Genomic DNA, 17,512 nt, shown 5'->3' on the forward strand with positions numbered 1-17,512 from the left:
ATTGTGGCTATGCCATTGTTGGCACCTTATGTGCAAATAGTTTTCAGTTTAAAGAATTTGCACTGCTTTAGAAGATAAAAATACACAGATATGCAAAATGAGTAGGTTACCATTTCCCCTCTAGATATGTTCCATGGGTCTTTTAATCCACAAAAATGTAGTCTTGGTATTGTCTGTACAGCCATGATCGCATCTTACTTGAAAATACAGTGTTATGGTAATAGCGACGATACAAATAATGGCACTTGGCCAATCCAGTTGCAGTTTGCCCCCTGAAGTGCTATCTGTAAGCTTTGCAGAGACAGAGGTTTGTCTGGAGGTTTGTGTAGTCTTAAGATTATGATGTTTTTAGGACCAGGAGTGTGTCAGGAAATAACCTGCTGAAGGGCCTTAGGTTAAATCTAACCTCTTAACCAGTCATAAAGTATTTATGATGGTGCTTTAAAATAATAATGTAATCATTTATGTAACTTTTCTGTGCTTCGTGTATTACCGAGTACTGTGGTTACTGAATTGCGTTAAATTCCTTCATATACCAAAAAGCCATTGCAGCAAGCTGAGAAAACCCAACCCTGACTAGCGAACTTATGTAGCCCACTGAAGCCACTTACCACTTGTGTGGTAAGCAGAAAGCAGAGGGAGAAAATGAGTTTATGAGGGAGTAGTTTGGAAAATCTTCCTGCAGCAGGCGTTGAAAGGATGGGAAAGTGTAAGGAAACCCTCCCACATGCCCCTGTTAAGAACAAGTAAGCGGTAATAAATTCTACTTCATTTAACAGTCTCCAGAGCTAACTTGAAGCTTATTCTAGGCGGTGGTTCAAAGGAACCTTGAAGAACAAAGGAATTTGAATATAACTAATTAGAGAGGTATGCTAATGTTGTCCCTGTTTCAAAGGAGTACAATTAATTTAGAAAAACAACGAAGAGTATTGGGAAATGCCACAAAAGCCAGGAAAAACTGAAAAGGTGTGGAACCATTGAGAGCATTCTTCCTAGATGCCTGCAGTATTGTTTGACATGTTATTGACACACGCTAAGAGGCGATGTTGACCTGTTTTTCCTTTGTTAGAATCTACTAATGTGTTACTTTGATAAAACAGGGTTTGACACATTCTAGATGTGACCATTTTCTTTTCTTTTTAGGAGGAAACTTTAAGTGGAGGGCACTCAAACTTACATGCTCTTAATATTTATGCATATATATATTATTAATATGTTTTGTTTATATACCAACTGTTTATAAGATATGCTTTATTTGGCTGTCATGCTTATAAAGAGCATCATAAAAAATTGTCTCCGAGCTGTGGCTGGTATTTTGACAGATGAATATATTTTGGGGTAGGAAGTGAACGTGGCAGTGGAGAGTTCTTTCCCTTCCCTCTTCCGATGCTGAACCACCCAAGTTGGCTCACCACCATACACACTAGTCTTTTTTGGAAGAAAATGGCTATAGGGCTCCAGGAATCTGACTTGTCTTCTCTGCGCAAGGAATGTCTGTGGTCGTGTATGACCGAGGTAAAGAACTGGCTTGTCCTAAACGTTTTAAGAACTAAAAGCGATGGTCCAGCTTAGCTGTTTTTTGAGAAACACGTAGTTGAGTTAACGCAGACTGCACTGTCTCCTGGCAAAATGCTGTACTTGACTATTGTCAAACATATTTTGCGTTTTTATACCCATAAGCTTTCTCTGGACTGGTCCATCTGGAACCTTCAGCCGTGAAATCGGCATGTTCTGAACACACTGTCTTTTCTGCCCCGATTATTAGAATTTGGGTGTCTATAGTCCCACCCAAGCAGACTCCTCTGCTGTGTCTTCCACCTTCCTGTTTTCGTTGTTTAAAATGAACATTTGGAGCATGGTAATACTAAGTGTTGGTTGCCATCGTAGCTGCTTTGGAAATATTTGAGAGATATGTTTCAGCGTTTCTTGTAGGGTGGGAAGGTGCTGACCACTCTTTAGCATGCAGAAGCCAGCTGCTCCCGCACGCTGCAGGTTTTTGTTCGGTGTGAAACGTCCCTCTCTGTGAAGGCAGAGACTAACATTTCAGCGGAGCCTGAATCAATGAGATCTGTAGTTCAGGGTTGTGACAGTGCTTGTCAGGAGAAAGCACGATCGTCTGGTTTTTAATTGTTGAAATGTAGTCATTTCGGTTTGAACAGATGCTTCATCAGCTCTGATGTCTCTGAGCTTTTGCTTTGACAATCATACTCTTCCGCAGCACATGAAACTTATCATTATTGCTTTCATACTTAATGAGTAAGTAATGAACAGCGACTGGCACATGCCGTTCTCAAGGGTTTTGACATACAGTTTCCCAGTGTTCTTCATGTTACACCGTTGAAAATGAGAGAGTAACCTTGTTTTGTGAGCGAGCAGCGATTCTCTCGCTGTGAGCTTTGGCTTTGCATCAGAGAAGTACCCGTGTAACGTTCCTTAACCTCGGAGCAGGACAAACCGCTCTCCAGCAGGATTCATTGTGACCAGAGAGCACTCTCTTCACCATTCTCCGTAGGCTGTAGTTTAAAGTCAGAGTATGTGGTCAGATGGTGTGGCTGAGCCGATCTAATTGCAGGCTTACCCTTGGGTCACTTAAGAACCAGTGTCAGTACTAGGGATAGCGGAGGGTAGCTGGCATGGTCGTGGGGACAGAGAAGGCGTAGCGGCACCTTTCTTGGTTGTAGCCCCCGTGGAGTTTGGCAATGCAAATCAGCTGATCTGTACTTCTGGTGGGTGAAATTTAGGGTTATTTTTGCTGCTGTTTCCAGAGAAAGCTGCTTTCAGATGTGATTTACAAGTTTTTAAGTAGCTTAGTGACTGTATCTCGTGTTTAATACTAATTTGGTGATGGGGAGACTACACTCTTTTGATTGAGTCCATTCAGCAGGGCTTTGCTTCCTTGCAGACTGAAGGGCAGCGGTACCATGTGTGCTTATTTGGACAGTCATGATTCAATATTGGCATTTCAGAATGATCTTGACTGGAGATGTAGCTGTGATTAGCTTTCGCCTCCTAATGCGTATTTCCACTGGAATAGCCTCACTGATTGGAGATCCCGCTATGTGTCCTCAATGGATAAGCAGCTCTTCTCTGTTCATCAGAGTTGTCTTAAGCATGTCCGAGTTGTTTAGGAGGAGAGGGAATTCCTTCTCCACCGTTATTATTGGAGCTCCCGCTGATTCAATCTATTTATCCTCTAATGCCACTTTTCTTTCGTGCTCTGGTTTTTTTTCCCCATATTTGTGTCACTGAATTTATTTGCTTTAAGTAAATTGAAATTGGCTATACTTACAATATTTTAAAATATTTATCAAATGGCTTGAGGCCCAAGATATTTAGCATTTTCTAAAGAATAATAATTCCACGGTGTGGAGTGAATATCAGTTGCATTTGTTACCTGCCATACAGTTGTAGGACTTGGGGGCCCCACGAGAGCTTGGCAGCTTGTGTGCTAAGTGCTGTAAAGACATGTAATAAGAAATCACATCAACCTGAGAGAATCTGTGTTCTAAATAGACAAGTCAGAAATAGAAAAATGGGAGATTTTGCCCAGCAAAGACAAGGATACCATCCCAGTTCAGAGTTGTGCTGCTTAATTTCAGAGGTTTAGAGAAGCTGGTGGCACTCAGGACCTCAGTGATATACCCTTCCATGGAGATTTGCCAGTGCTTCCCAACCTACTTCAGTTTTAATTTTTTTTTTTGTGTGAGGCTTTCTGACTTGCAGTCCTGAAGAGATCATGTATAATTGTTACTGCAGTAAGGTACTATTAATATAAAAGTTTAAAGTTGCTTTTCTCCACTAACCCTAGCAATCTTTTTATTTGGTTTGTGACAGATATGCCAAGAATTCAACAGCACTTGGGCTTGGGAGATGGAAAAAAAAGGATACCTAGAAATGAGTGTTGAATGCAAACTGGGGATTCTGAAGGTACACATTCGTCAACTAGGTTTCTAAAGGACTTTTTACATATTCGCTTAAATATCTGGGAGATTTTGCTTTCTCACTCCCTTAAACATCTTTCAAATTTAGCTTGACTGAACCGTAAGTAGATGTATTAAATGTGGAGCTGATCTTGTAAGAGGCACGATGCTCATGGTAGTGGTTGGGCCCAAGCTGAATGCAACACTTCGCATGTTTTTCAGCCTTGGTATGAAACTTTGTATGAAAATCGTTTGGTACTTACTGTTTTGTCAGTAGCTATTTGACTGTGCAGTACAGTTTTTAAAATGTTTATTAGCTTGCAATTATATAAGCTTGTCTGAATTCCAAAGGCAAAGATGGGACTTCATCTTTTCAAGTCTTGAGAAAACTGTCAGGGTTGGTTCCAAGTTACGAATGTGTTTTATTGTAGAATGAGATCATTTGTACAGTGTAAAAAAACCCCTTAAAAATAAACTTTCTAAGGTGGCCAGAAAAAAAAAAACAAAACAACAACACCCAAATAAAAATTCTCTCCTGTAAAAATGACATGGTCTGGAAAAAAACCAGTAGCTATAGCTAACTGACAGATCCAATAGAGAGAGGCCTAAAAAGAAGTTCCAAATTACACTGAAAGGAAATGAGCTGATTTTCTTGTTTCTGTTTATATTTTGATATTTTAACAGTCTTCCTACTTTCTCACTTTTTCAGTATCTCTGTGAATGTCAGTTTGATGACAATCTGAAGTTTAAGAATATAATTAACGAGGAGGATGCCGATGCCATGCGTCTTCAGCCCATCGGTCGAGACAAGGATGGCCTGATGTATTGGTATCAGCTGGATCAAGAGCATAATGTGAGGATGTACATAGAAGAACAGGATGACCAGGATGGATCCACGTGGAAGTGCATTGTTAGGTATTCCTTTTTTTTTATTTCCTTTTTTCTTTTTTTTTTTTTCTTATTTCATAGGGGTTTTTAGCTCTTTGTGACTGGAGTTCAAAAATTTATTTCAATAAAACTCCGTTTCTCACAGAGTAGGATTCATGACAGTGGGATATTCTGCCTTCACATGTAAGTTTTAGTGAAAAACCATGTACAGAAATAACTCACTGATTTGTTGGTAATAGCCAACATGTAATTTGTTTTCTGCTTAATCAAGCTGCAATGGATATAGGGAAAGGGTACCAAGAGAAGACTCTCTTGAGGACGATGGCTCCATATTGCTCGCTGGCCAGCTAAATGCCTTAGGAAATGGAGGAGGACTCTTGCTTCTTTAACTTCTGCCCTATTAAGACAATTACAAGTGGATAGTTTTGTTCTTGGGGGAATTACACTGCAATTTTAACTTCATGGAACTACAAAACTGTTGACAATACAAATAGGCACGAAAAATCTTCTGGAGTAGTATTCAGCTCTTAGATCACTAAAGATGAGGTGTGTGACGTTGATGCAGACTGACGTGTAGATGACTTAGTGCCTCTGGGTCTCAGTTGCTGCAGATTGGTCTGTTAATATTTTAATGTTATTTTAGCTTCAGATTTATGCTTTTTTTGTGATTCTTGTTAACACATTTTGTTTTTCACTTTCTTGCTCTATGCAAAGTATATGGGATCTTTCTTACTGGAAAAAGAATTAGTTTGAAATTTGTTTCACATCTACCAGTTATCCATTTTTAGTTTATCTCCATGTAAACTTCTTTTTTTTAAATTTTATTAGTCCAAGTGGATTTTAAACTGAACTCAGCAGAATCAACTCTGACTTAAAAAGTACAGAGAGATGTAAAAATAGATCTAAAAAAAGTCAAATGGGTTTTTTTTAATTCTGTTTGTAAATTTTAATTTTTTTTATCTGCAGTTTGTTTACATATCCATAACTTTAGTAACCAAGGGAGTCATACAAAACTGTGTAAACCACTATCAACGGGCCATAAAATGATAAGCATTACTACCTGTGAAATTTAGACAGCTGTTGTGGGCGAATGAAGTAAATGTGTCTAAACAAACCAATCAAGAGCTGAGCGGTGTTTATCTCTCTTCTCATATCTTTATCTCTGTGCATTATAGACTCTGGAGATCAATGCCAAAAGCGGAAGAAATCAGGGTTCTGCTGGGAAAGTTGTGACGCTCCACACTCACAGCAGAAAACCACAGTAACACGTTGTAAAATCTGAACTGGTTCTAAACCCGTGAGACTCCACATCTCAGGGTTGTGGCACTTCCAGGCTTCCTTCTTTTCTGTAAACCTGGGCAAAACAAATTGCTGAAGGTTGACTTTGAAAAAAGAAATGTGGGCACCTTATTATTCTGGCCTCTTACGGAAACAAAGACTCTGTTTAATCATTGCTCAAATTCATTATACATCAAAGTGTTGTTTTTTATAGTTAGATGTCCAGTTTAAATAAGGAGTTACGGTGCACTGAGATTCGCACGCATAGAGATGCAGGAACATTTTCTTGCTATCAAATCTCAAGTAGCTGGAATTTTCTAGACAACTTTGTATTGTTTGCTACCTGTGCTTAGGATGGGTACTTGCAAAAAGTATCTAAATTACTTTTGAAAATTGCACTTGAATGATGTGGTTGCTCTTTTGGTGCAGGAGCAGAAACCTACAACTTCCTCTCTGCTGAGAGAAAAAAGAAATTGCAAAGAAAAATCAGTGAGGATTGGTAAGAGGATAATAAATAAAAGAATAATAGTAGCAGCTTGGATCCAGACCCAACAGGACTTGAGTTGAGATAGATAAGGTCCTTCCAAAAAGTGATTTTATTTTGGTATGGATAAATTGGAAGGTTTCTGACTGCGAAGTTGCAGCCACTCTGGTGGGACAGGCGTTTCACTATGCTTCTCTGAAGGTTTTCAGGGCAGCATTCATTTAAGCAGATGGTGTTTGTTTATTTTTTATGAATCCCTTTGGGGTGAGTGAGCAAGTGGCTTATCAGACACTATGTTTTTTCTTCTGTCATCTAGAAACCGCAATGAGCTTGCCGAGACCCTTGAGCTCTTGAAAGCACAAATTGATCCTGCCCTGCTGAAAAACAACAATTCTCAGCAGGAGAATTCATCACGTGAAAGCCCAAGCATAGAAGACGAAGACACCAAAAAGGGTGAAGAAGCATCTACACAAGGTTTTCTGCCTTCTTTTCTCAAATTTTAAATGTTGTGCTGTGGCAATATTAGAATTTTCAACTTCCTGAAAAGTTACTGTGTTAGATTAGGACTTAAAACAAACCAGAAAAATGTTTCTGTTCAAAGTAAATCAGGTAAATATCGAATACGTTGAAATTATAAATATTATTGGAGGTTTTTTAGTGCATATTTAGGCTCAAGAGTTTATTTATAAGAAGAGAGCTGTGTATAAATTGTTTTCTAAGTAATTTTATTTTTGCTGTACTTTTTGTATAATACTGTAAATACTCGTCGTTGTATGTTTTTGTGGAGCATTGAACTGTTGCCAAACTTTTCCTGTTCTAGCAACATTAAAATTTTAAAAAGAAAAAAAAATCTGTTTGTGCAATGCCATGATTGAAATCAATACAGTATTGGGTGTGTTGTTTATTTTTTGCTTTTGAGTTTGAATCAAAAACTGTAGGTTGCTTCCTCAAATGTGTCATAATCTACATGATTTTTCAAGAAGACATCAGCTTAAGTTAAAATAATTTAAAATACTAAAGTATTTTAGAAGTGAAGCGGTCCTTGGCTGCCTCCACTGTTCTTATTAACAAAGAACCTTTTTTCCTTCCTTATTATCATGTCATTGCACATATCTAACAACTTACCTGCCGTGTTGGTTTGTGCATTGGTTTTACTATGTATCAGTATTGGTTAGCGTGAAGTACTTTGTGTTACAAGAATCTGATCTTTTTTGGTTATGAAAAGCTAAAAGCTTGTTATCCCAAGTATTTTTACCCCGGTTACTACCTGGTATTATCATTTTGTTAAGATACAGGAAAAGATTTTCACAATCAGAAACAAGATGTAAGGATTCCACTGTGTTAGTACAGGTTTCTCCAAATCTCTTTACGTTAATGTGATATATGGAATTAGCCAAGTATCAAAGAGAAAGACTTGCTATTTTATTCTCATTCTTTGCAACAAACAGTGTAGAACAGAAGAAATAAAGAAAACATTTAGATAAAATTTGAGTTGTTGTGGAAGCATTAAAAGGCTACTGTAGAAATTGCAGTGAATTGTGATGAACACCAGCAGAATTGTCTTTCAGTCTAAGGCATTTCCAATATCTAACTGTGCGTAGAAGCGACACCATAACCTGCCTAGTTACTGACGCTGCAGAGTTAACTCCAAGTACTGATCTTGCCTTTGTCTCACTAAAAATTGGTCAAGCCAGCTTAAATCATCTAATCGAGATCTCTACTTCAGATACGATTTTGCTTTACATTGAATTCAGGAGGAGCCATTTGAAAACATTTTAATAAATGTCCCCACTGGAGATAAGTCCCCAGATCCTACGGCACGCTCACCTGGGTCAGTATTTGCATTAGGCTGTGTATTGATGCGAAATCTCTCCTAGGCACTAGTTCCATGTATGTAATGAATAGTGAAATTATTTACATGTGCAGTGATTTAAGCGCAGTCATTCACAGAGCACTACTTAGAGCCTTTCAGCTGAGAAGCTTTAGTAATTCTTCCTATGAATCCAAGGACTGCACTCAAAGCCCTTCTAAGATACAGCGAAAACAGATGGGAAGAACTGATACCTGTTTGCTTTGGCTACTTCCCAAATAGCATTAAATTAGTTCGTACAAAAATAAGGTAAACTGAACCAATGCTTACGTGTTTTTTACTAGCCTGATTGATTGACTCAACTAATGTTAAGACAACTTGTGCATCAGCTGAGTCATTTTGTATACATGAAATGCTTTATGAGCAGTTCAGGGAGTTAAACTAGAACAACTGTTGATTTTCAGTATAGAGAAGTTTGGGGGATTTTGGTGATCCTTGATGTTAGAAGTTTGGGAGAAAGGAGTAGGTGACGGGAGGAAATGGTTGGACAGAGTTTAGACAGAAAGAAGTGAAGGGAGGATGGAAGAATTCGGGCACAGGAAAAATATCTCATTCTCACTGTTACAGACAAATGTCTTTAAAGAGGTGGCTTTTATGTTACAAGGGCTCAGAGTGGGGACCACTTCTGTGAAGGGGAAAAAAAAAACAGCCTTGAGTCTTCAAAATGTTATCGCTTCCAGTGCCTTAGAGATGCATCTCTCACTGCTGTACTAATTGCTGAGACTAATTTGGATACATGCTTTGTATTTGAAAATATTACAAAATCTATGAATTCTTCCTCACCACTCTTTTCTTTTCTAAAATGCTTATTTTCTTTAATGTAAGTAAGTTAGCTGTCATGCACTTTCCCCTGTGTATTTCCAACCTCTTTGGGAAGCTCTCCTCTTGGAAAAGAATTGGTGTGGAGGGAGAGGGGTGAGGCAGAAGAAAAAAATCATCCTTTTGTTTGGAGTTAGGGCACACTTGCAATAACATCTTCCAGATGGTAGAAGATGCTGTTGTGGTATACATAGTGCTATTTTTGCTTTTTTCTAATTAGTTCTATCCCTGGCTGACTCAAAAAGTATGGTAAAATAAAAAAACCCTAAGGTATTAAGAGGCTGCGGTAATGATAAATACTAGGCTTAAGTACATAGTAACAAAATAGATGTATGGTTTCTTCCGAATGCTGGATCTGTACTTTAAGCCCTAACGATCTAGAAATGACGTAGCAAAGTAGGCATAACCTAATTCTTTAAGCTCTGCAGGTTTTTCTGGCATATGCTACTACTCAGTGTGCTTGTTTTGGAAATGGCAGATGAAGTGAATGTAGAATATTGTCTGTTACTTGTGTTTTGATAGTACATAGGAAATGTAGTCATTGTCCAGAGAATCTAGGTGAATTTTGCCATAAGCTGTAATGTTGAATGCCTTCTCTTTTCTCTGAACTGTTGAAATACAACAGTTAAGTATTTCTTGAAATAAAAACGTGTACAAACAGGGGACTGATTTCTCTGTGGAATTTCACTTGAAGACCATGGAATCTTACACCATGTTCTGGTTTGTGAAATAATTCAGAAACTCAAGTGAGACTTCAAGTTGATGCTTTGTGTGCTTACTATGTAGGTTTTATGTATTCTCTGAAAGTATTGTGGTACTATTGAAGGAGGGGCTGAGATGTCTGTATAAAGAAGGATAAGTCTAGAATTCTGCTGGTAGCTTCTGAAATTTAGCTTTATCATGGTATATAATTAAACTGAACTGTGATTCTGTAGCTAAAAATGGGCAACTCACTCGTTTAATGACAGTGTTAGACAAGCCAGATTCCTAATAGTTCCATGAGGGAAGATTTATTTGCGGGGGACTTTGGGTTGTTGGGTTTTTCAGATATGCCTTTGTTTTGATGGATGCTCTTTGTAATCCTGTACATCCCCTGGTTGTTTCATGGTGGTTTTTCTCTGTCAACAGAAAATCAATTAAAAATCAAAGAAGAAAAAGAGGAGGTGGAGGAACAGTCAATGGAATTGGAAAGCCTTCCTCTTCCAGTGGTCAAAGAAGACGAAAATATGCTGAAAATGGAGAAAGTGGAAGAAAAAGAAATTGTAAAATTGCCAGTAATAGTAAAATTAGAGAAACCTTTGGAATATAATGACGAAAAGCAAACTGTCAAAGAAGAAAGTGACTCCTTTAAAGAAAATGTCAAGCCTGTTAAAGTAGAGGTGAAGGAAAACAAAATAGAACCAAAAGAGTTAAAAGAAGTAAAAAGTTGTACGGACAAAATGGCAGTTCATGAGCCGGAGAGGTTAGAATTTTGTGTTAATGTCAAAACTCCCCAAGAAATTGTGGAGAAATCTGTGGAAGAAAGTGAGAAACTTAAAAATGACCAGCAGGCAAAAATACCGCTTAAAAAGCGAGAGATCAAGCTGACGGATGACTATGACAGTCCGATAAAGGGGCCACTATGTAAATGTGTTACTCCAACAAAGGATGTCTTGAAGGAAGAAGGGAAACCAGAAGAAGAAGCTTTTAAGAGAGTCCCTACAATTACTGCTTTATGTCCTGATGGGAAAGTGCTAGTAAATGGAGAGGTTAGCTGTGAAAAAATAACCCCAAGCGTCATACAAAATAATAAGTCAGAACACTCTGCTAGCGCAAAGGAAGACAGCAGCTCCTTAAAAGAGAGACACGGAAAAAGTGGGGAAAAGGTATCAGACTCTGTTAGTAAAATTATAAAAGCGTGTGAGGTTGAGAAAAATGCAGTAACTGTGGTGAAAGAGATAGGGGCTGTGGTCTCTGAGGTTTCTAATCAGAAAGTGCCTTTAAAGGAGGAATCTAGTCCTGTGGAAAAAGAGTCCCTCGACAGCACAACTACTGAAATGGTAGTGGAAGAGTCGTCAAACTCTGAAGACTGTGCCAAAACAACTGAAGAGAAACTAGCCATGAAAATCAAAAAGGACAGGCTGCCGCCGCCCAAAGAATGTTTAGAGAAGCCGGAGAAGTCCACAAATGCATCTGCTCCTACAGAACTGCCCAAGCTTGCACTGTCCGATGAAGAGACTTTGAAAAGTAAAGGCGAGTCTGAGGAGAAACCAGACTCTCCAAAAGCTGCTGAGATACCCCCTGCATCTACTTCTCCCGTGACTTTAGAGAAGCCTGTTTTGGAAAAGGAGGGCCCTGATAGTAAAATGGCTCTACCTGAGGAGAGCAAAGGAGAAGAAAAATCCAGCCCTGAAAAACAAGAGGAAGAGGCGGAAGCTGCCAAGACAGAGCCAGATAGGTTAGATGATGCCCAAGCTTCTAATCTAGAGGACTCCCCAGAGAGTAAAAAGGAATCTCCACTACCTAAAAGCAAATTTAAATATAAGCTGGTTTCTGAAGAAGAAAGCTGTGCAACAGATAATAAAGAAATAACTTCTGAAAGACAGAAAGAAGGAATTAAATTAACAATCAGGATCTCCAGTCGGAAGAGAAAGACAGAAACACCGCCAGAAGAGGTCAGCATTGGCCGCACATTAAGGCGATCTCCAAGAATATCCAAGCCTACTCCAAAAGTTGTGGAGACTCGGGATCAGAAACCTGACAAAAAACGACCTGAAGAGGAAGAGGAGAAACCTGCAGCAGCACAAAAACCGGAACGAAAAGAAGATGCAAAAAAACAAGAGAAGGAGTCAAATTCTAAGGTTAACAAGGTAATACAGTTTTATTACCCGGGAATAAAGAATACCCACAGTCTTATCTATAAGGAGAATATACGCTTACATAGGAATATTAAGGATTTTGTTCCTTTGGTCAGCTTTTGCAAGGAACTGGCTTTGCAATCCAGTTAGTGGACTCGACAAATCTAAAAACACTCCCTAAGAGAGTGTTGACTTACCAGTTTATAAAATCTGTCATTTAACCTAAACTAAGTAGACCAAGTCAACCAGAGTGAATTCTTCTAAGAAATGAAATGATCAGACCTGAGTCAGTCTGGCTGAGTGGCTGAATGGAGACTTCTAGCTCCTGTGGATTTACTAGATGGATACTTGGTGTCTGGTTGGTCAGGATGATCGTAAGCCAAAAAGGAACCAACAAATGGTGAAGAATAACAATATTATGACTTCTGTTTCTAGGTGAAGCTAAAGTTATTGTTGTGGTGAGTTCATGATATAATTTAGCTTTTCTCATACATGGGATATACATTTTACTTTGGGTGGAGATATCTTTTTTTCATTATAAATTTTTGCATATGCAGCACAGATCTTAAAAGTATCTCAGGTACATATAACACAAAAAGTTAAACATACCTATGTATAGTGTGCTTCTAAGTCGATGTAATCATAAACACCTTTTATTAATTTATCTTCCCTTTTTTTTCTGGGCATGGAGTAGAAAAGAGAAACAAGGAACAAAGAGTCTGTATTTTTAAGTGTACTCTTTTTATATCAACTTGAAATCCCGTTAATATTTCCACTGCTACACATTTCCATACTGATTTTTGTAGTTCTACCAAGACATTCACTTATTTAGGAAGTTTTCTTTCACATACTGCTATATTGAATAACCTTCATAAAATGAATAGTTGATTTTACAATGAATGATAATATTTATACTGAAAAATCCTGTCATATACATAAAGAAAATGTAAAATTTTCACTTTGAAAATGAATTTTAAAGTTTTCATTTAAAAAAAATGAAAATCGTAGTGATTGTCAGTCCTACAAGTAGATTTAATTTTCAAGTGCTGCTGCTATAGGAGTTTTAACTTGATCTCTTTTTTTGAAAGATACAGATATCTAAAAATATTTACTTTTCTAGAGAGATTTTAAAATAAATGTGGTAGAGGAAGAAGTTTGAAACTAGTAAGCTTCTGTCACTTTATCAAGATGAAAAATACCCAAATCTTTAATAGGATATTTTGTATTTGTTTTAAAGAAGGGCCTTTTAAAAATAGGATTGAAATGTTGATGACATATGATGAAGCCTAAGCTTAAACTGACACTGTCATGGATTTAAAGTACACTTGCTACTAAAGTTTAGTGACCAGTAAAATCAGTAAAGAGCTGAAAAGTAATGTTAAGAACCTGAAACAAAATTTTACCAATATGACAAATACTGCTTTGGGACAAGTCCGTCCTGCAGGATAAATAGAATATTTTGTATATTTTAGTTTATTCAGCTCGTTCAGGTCAATGAGTAGTTTAGTCAAAATTGAAAAATGTTTTGAGTTGGAAAAGCTAGAAAAGTTATTTTCCTTTTTCAATATCTGGTGGGGGAAAACAGTTGTGAGAGAATGATGTCTATGAGAAACAAATCAGATAATGGGAAGAAAAGGTTTTTCTGTTTGGTGTGTTGCTTTCAATATAAAATATCCCAGTTGCAGAAAGTAGTCTTAACTAATACAAAATGATATTCTGAATTTTAATTGAATTGTGGTTTTAATCCAAAATATATTTTAAACAAATAACTAGTAAAGCTTAACACATCTAGAGAATGAGAGGTCATTTTCCACTGTTTAACGTAAAAAGGTGGGAAGTCCAAGTAAATGCATGGTAAAACATATGGTTGCTTTACTAAGGTAGATATTGTACAAAGGGGTAGATGCCCCTTTGATTAGCAAAAAAGAAGCATCAACTGAATCAGTTTTCACTTAAGAAAAATAATGGAAAAACATAAATGTGAAAGAAGACTTTGGTATAAGTTATGCATGTAAAAGGTGCAGTGATTTTGTTTCAGAAAAGTATGCCCATCCTGGAGGAAAGCACCAGAAACACTTAAGTTAATATACTTGTTAGAGTGCAAACATTTTTCCTAAAGTGAAATAAAAGACATAAACTGTATGGGGGGGGAGAATCTCTTTAGATTGAGGAAAGCTATCATCAAAAAGTCAGAAAGTTTAAATGTAGAATTTACTGTGTTCACAAGCAAGTTTACCTTGTTCAAATAGAAAAAAAGGGGCTGAGTGACAAATTTGTCTTCCTACTATTAAATCTTATTTGAAAATTTCTTTCTGGAGGTAGATATGAATTTTTCTCCCTTTATTATCCTGTTGCATTTTAAGGCTCTTTGAAAGACAATCTATTCACTGAAATGCTCTGTTGTAAATTTACTGCAACTGTTCTGATTGAAATTAATCACTTCACTGTAGAGACAAATATTTTTTTAAGATCTGGGAAGAAACTCTGTAAGCTTCCTTTGTGTTTTCTCTTTGAAATGGTGTGTCTCATAGAGAAGCAAAGTTCGGTGGACGGGTACGCGAACACGTGGCAGGTGGAAATACTCAAGTAATGAAGAAAGTGAGGACTCGGAGAGTGAAAAAAACTCTGAGGAGGAGGAGGAAGAGGAAGAAGAGGAGGAAGAAGAAGCTGCACCTGCTGATGATGATGAGCCATGCAAGAAGTGCGGCCTTCCCAATCACCCTGAGCTGGTAGGCTTTTGGGGAAAGCTTCTGTTGGCTGTTGTCAGATTTGTGGATTGGCTTCGGTGGTATCCGAAGGCACATCGTCCTTTGAGTTGGCTGTACGTAGCAGTAGATGAGTTTACCTTTAATAATGAGGGAAGGAAGTTATTTCTTCTGTTTACCACCTCTGAAATGTCATCTTTTATGAGGTATAACACAGTTCAGCCCATTGAGAATTAATCTGGGTGAGGCTTTGAGGTTGTGCCTGCAATCTCAATGAATACAGAAGAGACAACATTAAAAAAAACCCAAACAAACAGCAGTGCAATGTATGCACTCCAGTGTCTTGTGACATGGTCACAGCTCCACAGTCTTCCCTGTTGCATACAGCTTCATGTCACCCTGAGGACTGGGTACAGCAAGATCCTGTACAGAAGGAGCACAGCGAGCTTTCACTGTTTCTAATGTTTATGGTTCTGGTTCATGAGCAGTAGATATCATCATGACTTCTGTTTAGCTGGGAAATCATAATGTGCAGTCCTGCTATGAATCCACAAAATAAGCATACTCTCAGCCGTGTGACAGATAACCTAGCACAGTTGAGACATTTGAAATTTAGTATTAATGGAAAGGGATATCTCAAGCTTTACCCAGCTAAGTATGAACTCTAATTTAAGTTGCCTTGTTCTGTGTACCTCTCAGAGTCTGCAAGGCTTTGTCTTTACCGTCCTGGACATAAAATCATCCTGATTGAGGAAGTGGCCACTTCATGTGGACATGAGTGTACAGGGAAAGCAGCTCACACCACATCTTGTCCAGATGCAGTTTTCCACTTAGTCCGGGATCTGGAAAGCATTACCAGATTCCACAATATGGGCACACAGTCTATGCAGTACTAAGTCCCTGAGAACACATAGGAAATCTGGTGTGAAAATAGAAGACTCTAATACATAAAATTCCCCATAAAAACCACCCCTGGCCCCGGAAACATCTAGTGATACAGAATTTTTTTTTTTGTTTTGGCACAGTCCAAAGTATTTATAGAGCGCTTCTGTGTTGGCTGGTGAAATAGTTCTGGAGCTCATTACATGTTGCAAATGCCAAAAGATACTCATGATTTGTTTTGTTTCTACAGATTTTGTTGTGTGACTCGTGTGACAGTGGATACCACACAGCCTGCCTTCGCCCTCCTTTGATGATAATCCCTGACGGAGAGTGGTTCTGCCCGCCTTGCCAGCATGTATGGTTCCTATTTGACGTCACTGTTCTCCTTTTCAGCTTTGCTTGCAGTTGCGGAGATTTGTTGAGGGTTTAACAAGTTCTTTTATCGTTTTTCTGTTAAAAAATAGACTGTGATGGATTGTAGGGATGCTGATCTTCCCTCTCGCCCATTAGTAAAATTGAGTTTTGTGAGGTGCTTTTCCTTTCCCTTTCTTTATTCTGCTAGTGATGAATGACTGACATGTACATGGGAATCTCCAACCACACTGGTCTTCTCCCATCTTTGGTTAAATTACCTCAAGACTAACATAGTGTTGAAAATATAATGTCTTCATTTTTCCCCAAAGACGCATCATGTTATCATCCTGGAGGGGGGAAGCAGTAGGCAGCCAGGGATGGATCATTGGCCAAAGCAAGCAGCTGTTTCTGAAGTGGTGTTCCTTCTTCAGAGACGTTTGCTCAGAAGGTGGTTACAGAAACCTGCTATTTCGAACGACTCTCATGGTATAGTTTGCCTCTGCTGGGAAAGCCAGCGTTGTCCTTGTCAAGTTATAGACAAGTATGAACACTTTTTTGAAGGTTAGAAGCTGCTTCTGCCAGGAAAAAAAAACCCATAGTGCACATGTCCAATTTCATTTAATGTACATATAAAATAGCAAGATTTGCAGGGACAGTGCTTGGGAGGATAAGCCAGGGAGTGTGTGATGCTGTTCTTGTTAAATTCATGGGGAACCATTTATGCACGTTTTCAGAATAATCTGCCTGATCCCAAACCCCTTCCTTGCCTTTAGAAAATTTCTTTGCCAAAAGGGCTGTTGCCCTGCAAAAAGCTAGCCACACCGGACATGACATGGTACGGCTGTACTGAGCATTGATTTTTACTTGTCTTCTGAGGAATAGTTTTAAGTAGTGATGATCTTCAATATGTTTTCGTTATACAATTTGGGATTGCAGCTTGTAGTTAGAACATCTTGTTGCTCTGTTGCTGTTTAGTAATTTTTAATATGAAAAATGACAGATATGTAAATGCCTGAAGATCATCCTTGGAAACAGTACGATGCGGGCATTAACATGGAATAAGGCACAATTTGTCCATAAAAGGTCATTTTTACATCCTTGAGTATTAAGTGGTGTTCTAAGACATGGAACATTTGGTAAGAAAATGATCCTAAAGCGTACCTCTATTTTTTATTGCGGTGTCCACAGACTCATGTGTTCTCCAACGATTAAGATAAGGCACAAACAGGTATCACTGTGTGTTTACACACTCAGCTTTCTGTATGTATATTACGTATGTCTATGAAATCCTCAGGTTTCTCTGAGGCAAAGTTGTAAATACCAACAAAGATGTGGTCCTAATTTAGAAGTACGTTTATTCTAAACATCTTTAATACTTGCTTTAGGCACATAGCTTCCTACAGTAAAGCCAGTTACTGGGAGGATGCATCTCTGTAGCAGTTCATGGTGAAGCACGCGTGTTTTAGGAAGACAGT

At 38.2% G+C, this 17,512-nt stretch overlaps 1 protein-coding gene across 2 annotated transcripts in view; it reads left to right on the forward strand.

Moving 5' to 3' along the window:
- RSF1 (remodeling and spacing factor 1) overlaps positions 1 to 17,512 on the forward strand; it is a 65,060-nt gene that overhangs the window by 22,956 nt on the left and 24,592 nt on the right. For both annotated transcript variants that reach the window (XM_075491230.1, XM_075491231.1), the window contains 6 exons: positions 3,835 to 3,927; positions 4,630 to 4,835; positions 6,887 to 7,044; positions 10,388 to 12,108; positions 14,628 to 14,825; positions 15,934 to 16,038. In XM_075491230.1, coding sequence (XP_075347345.1) covers positions 3,835 to 3,927; positions 4,630 to 4,835; positions 6,887 to 7,044; positions 10,388 to 12,108; positions 14,628 to 14,825; positions 15,934 to 16,038 — 2,481 coding nt within the window. The remainder of the gene's footprint in view (positions 1 to 3,834; positions 3,928 to 4,629; positions 4,836 to 6,886; positions 7,045 to 10,387; positions 12,109 to 14,627; positions 14,826 to 15,933; positions 16,039 to 17,512) is intronic.

This window comes from Mycteria americana, chromosome 1, assembly GCF_035582795.1.
Source record: "Mycteria americana isolate JAX WOST 10 ecotype Jacksonville Zoo and Gardens chromosome 1, USCA_MyAme_1.0, whole genome shotgun sequence".
NCBI lineage: Eukaryota > Metazoa > Chordata > Aves > Ciconiiformes > Ciconiidae > Mycteria > Mycteria americana.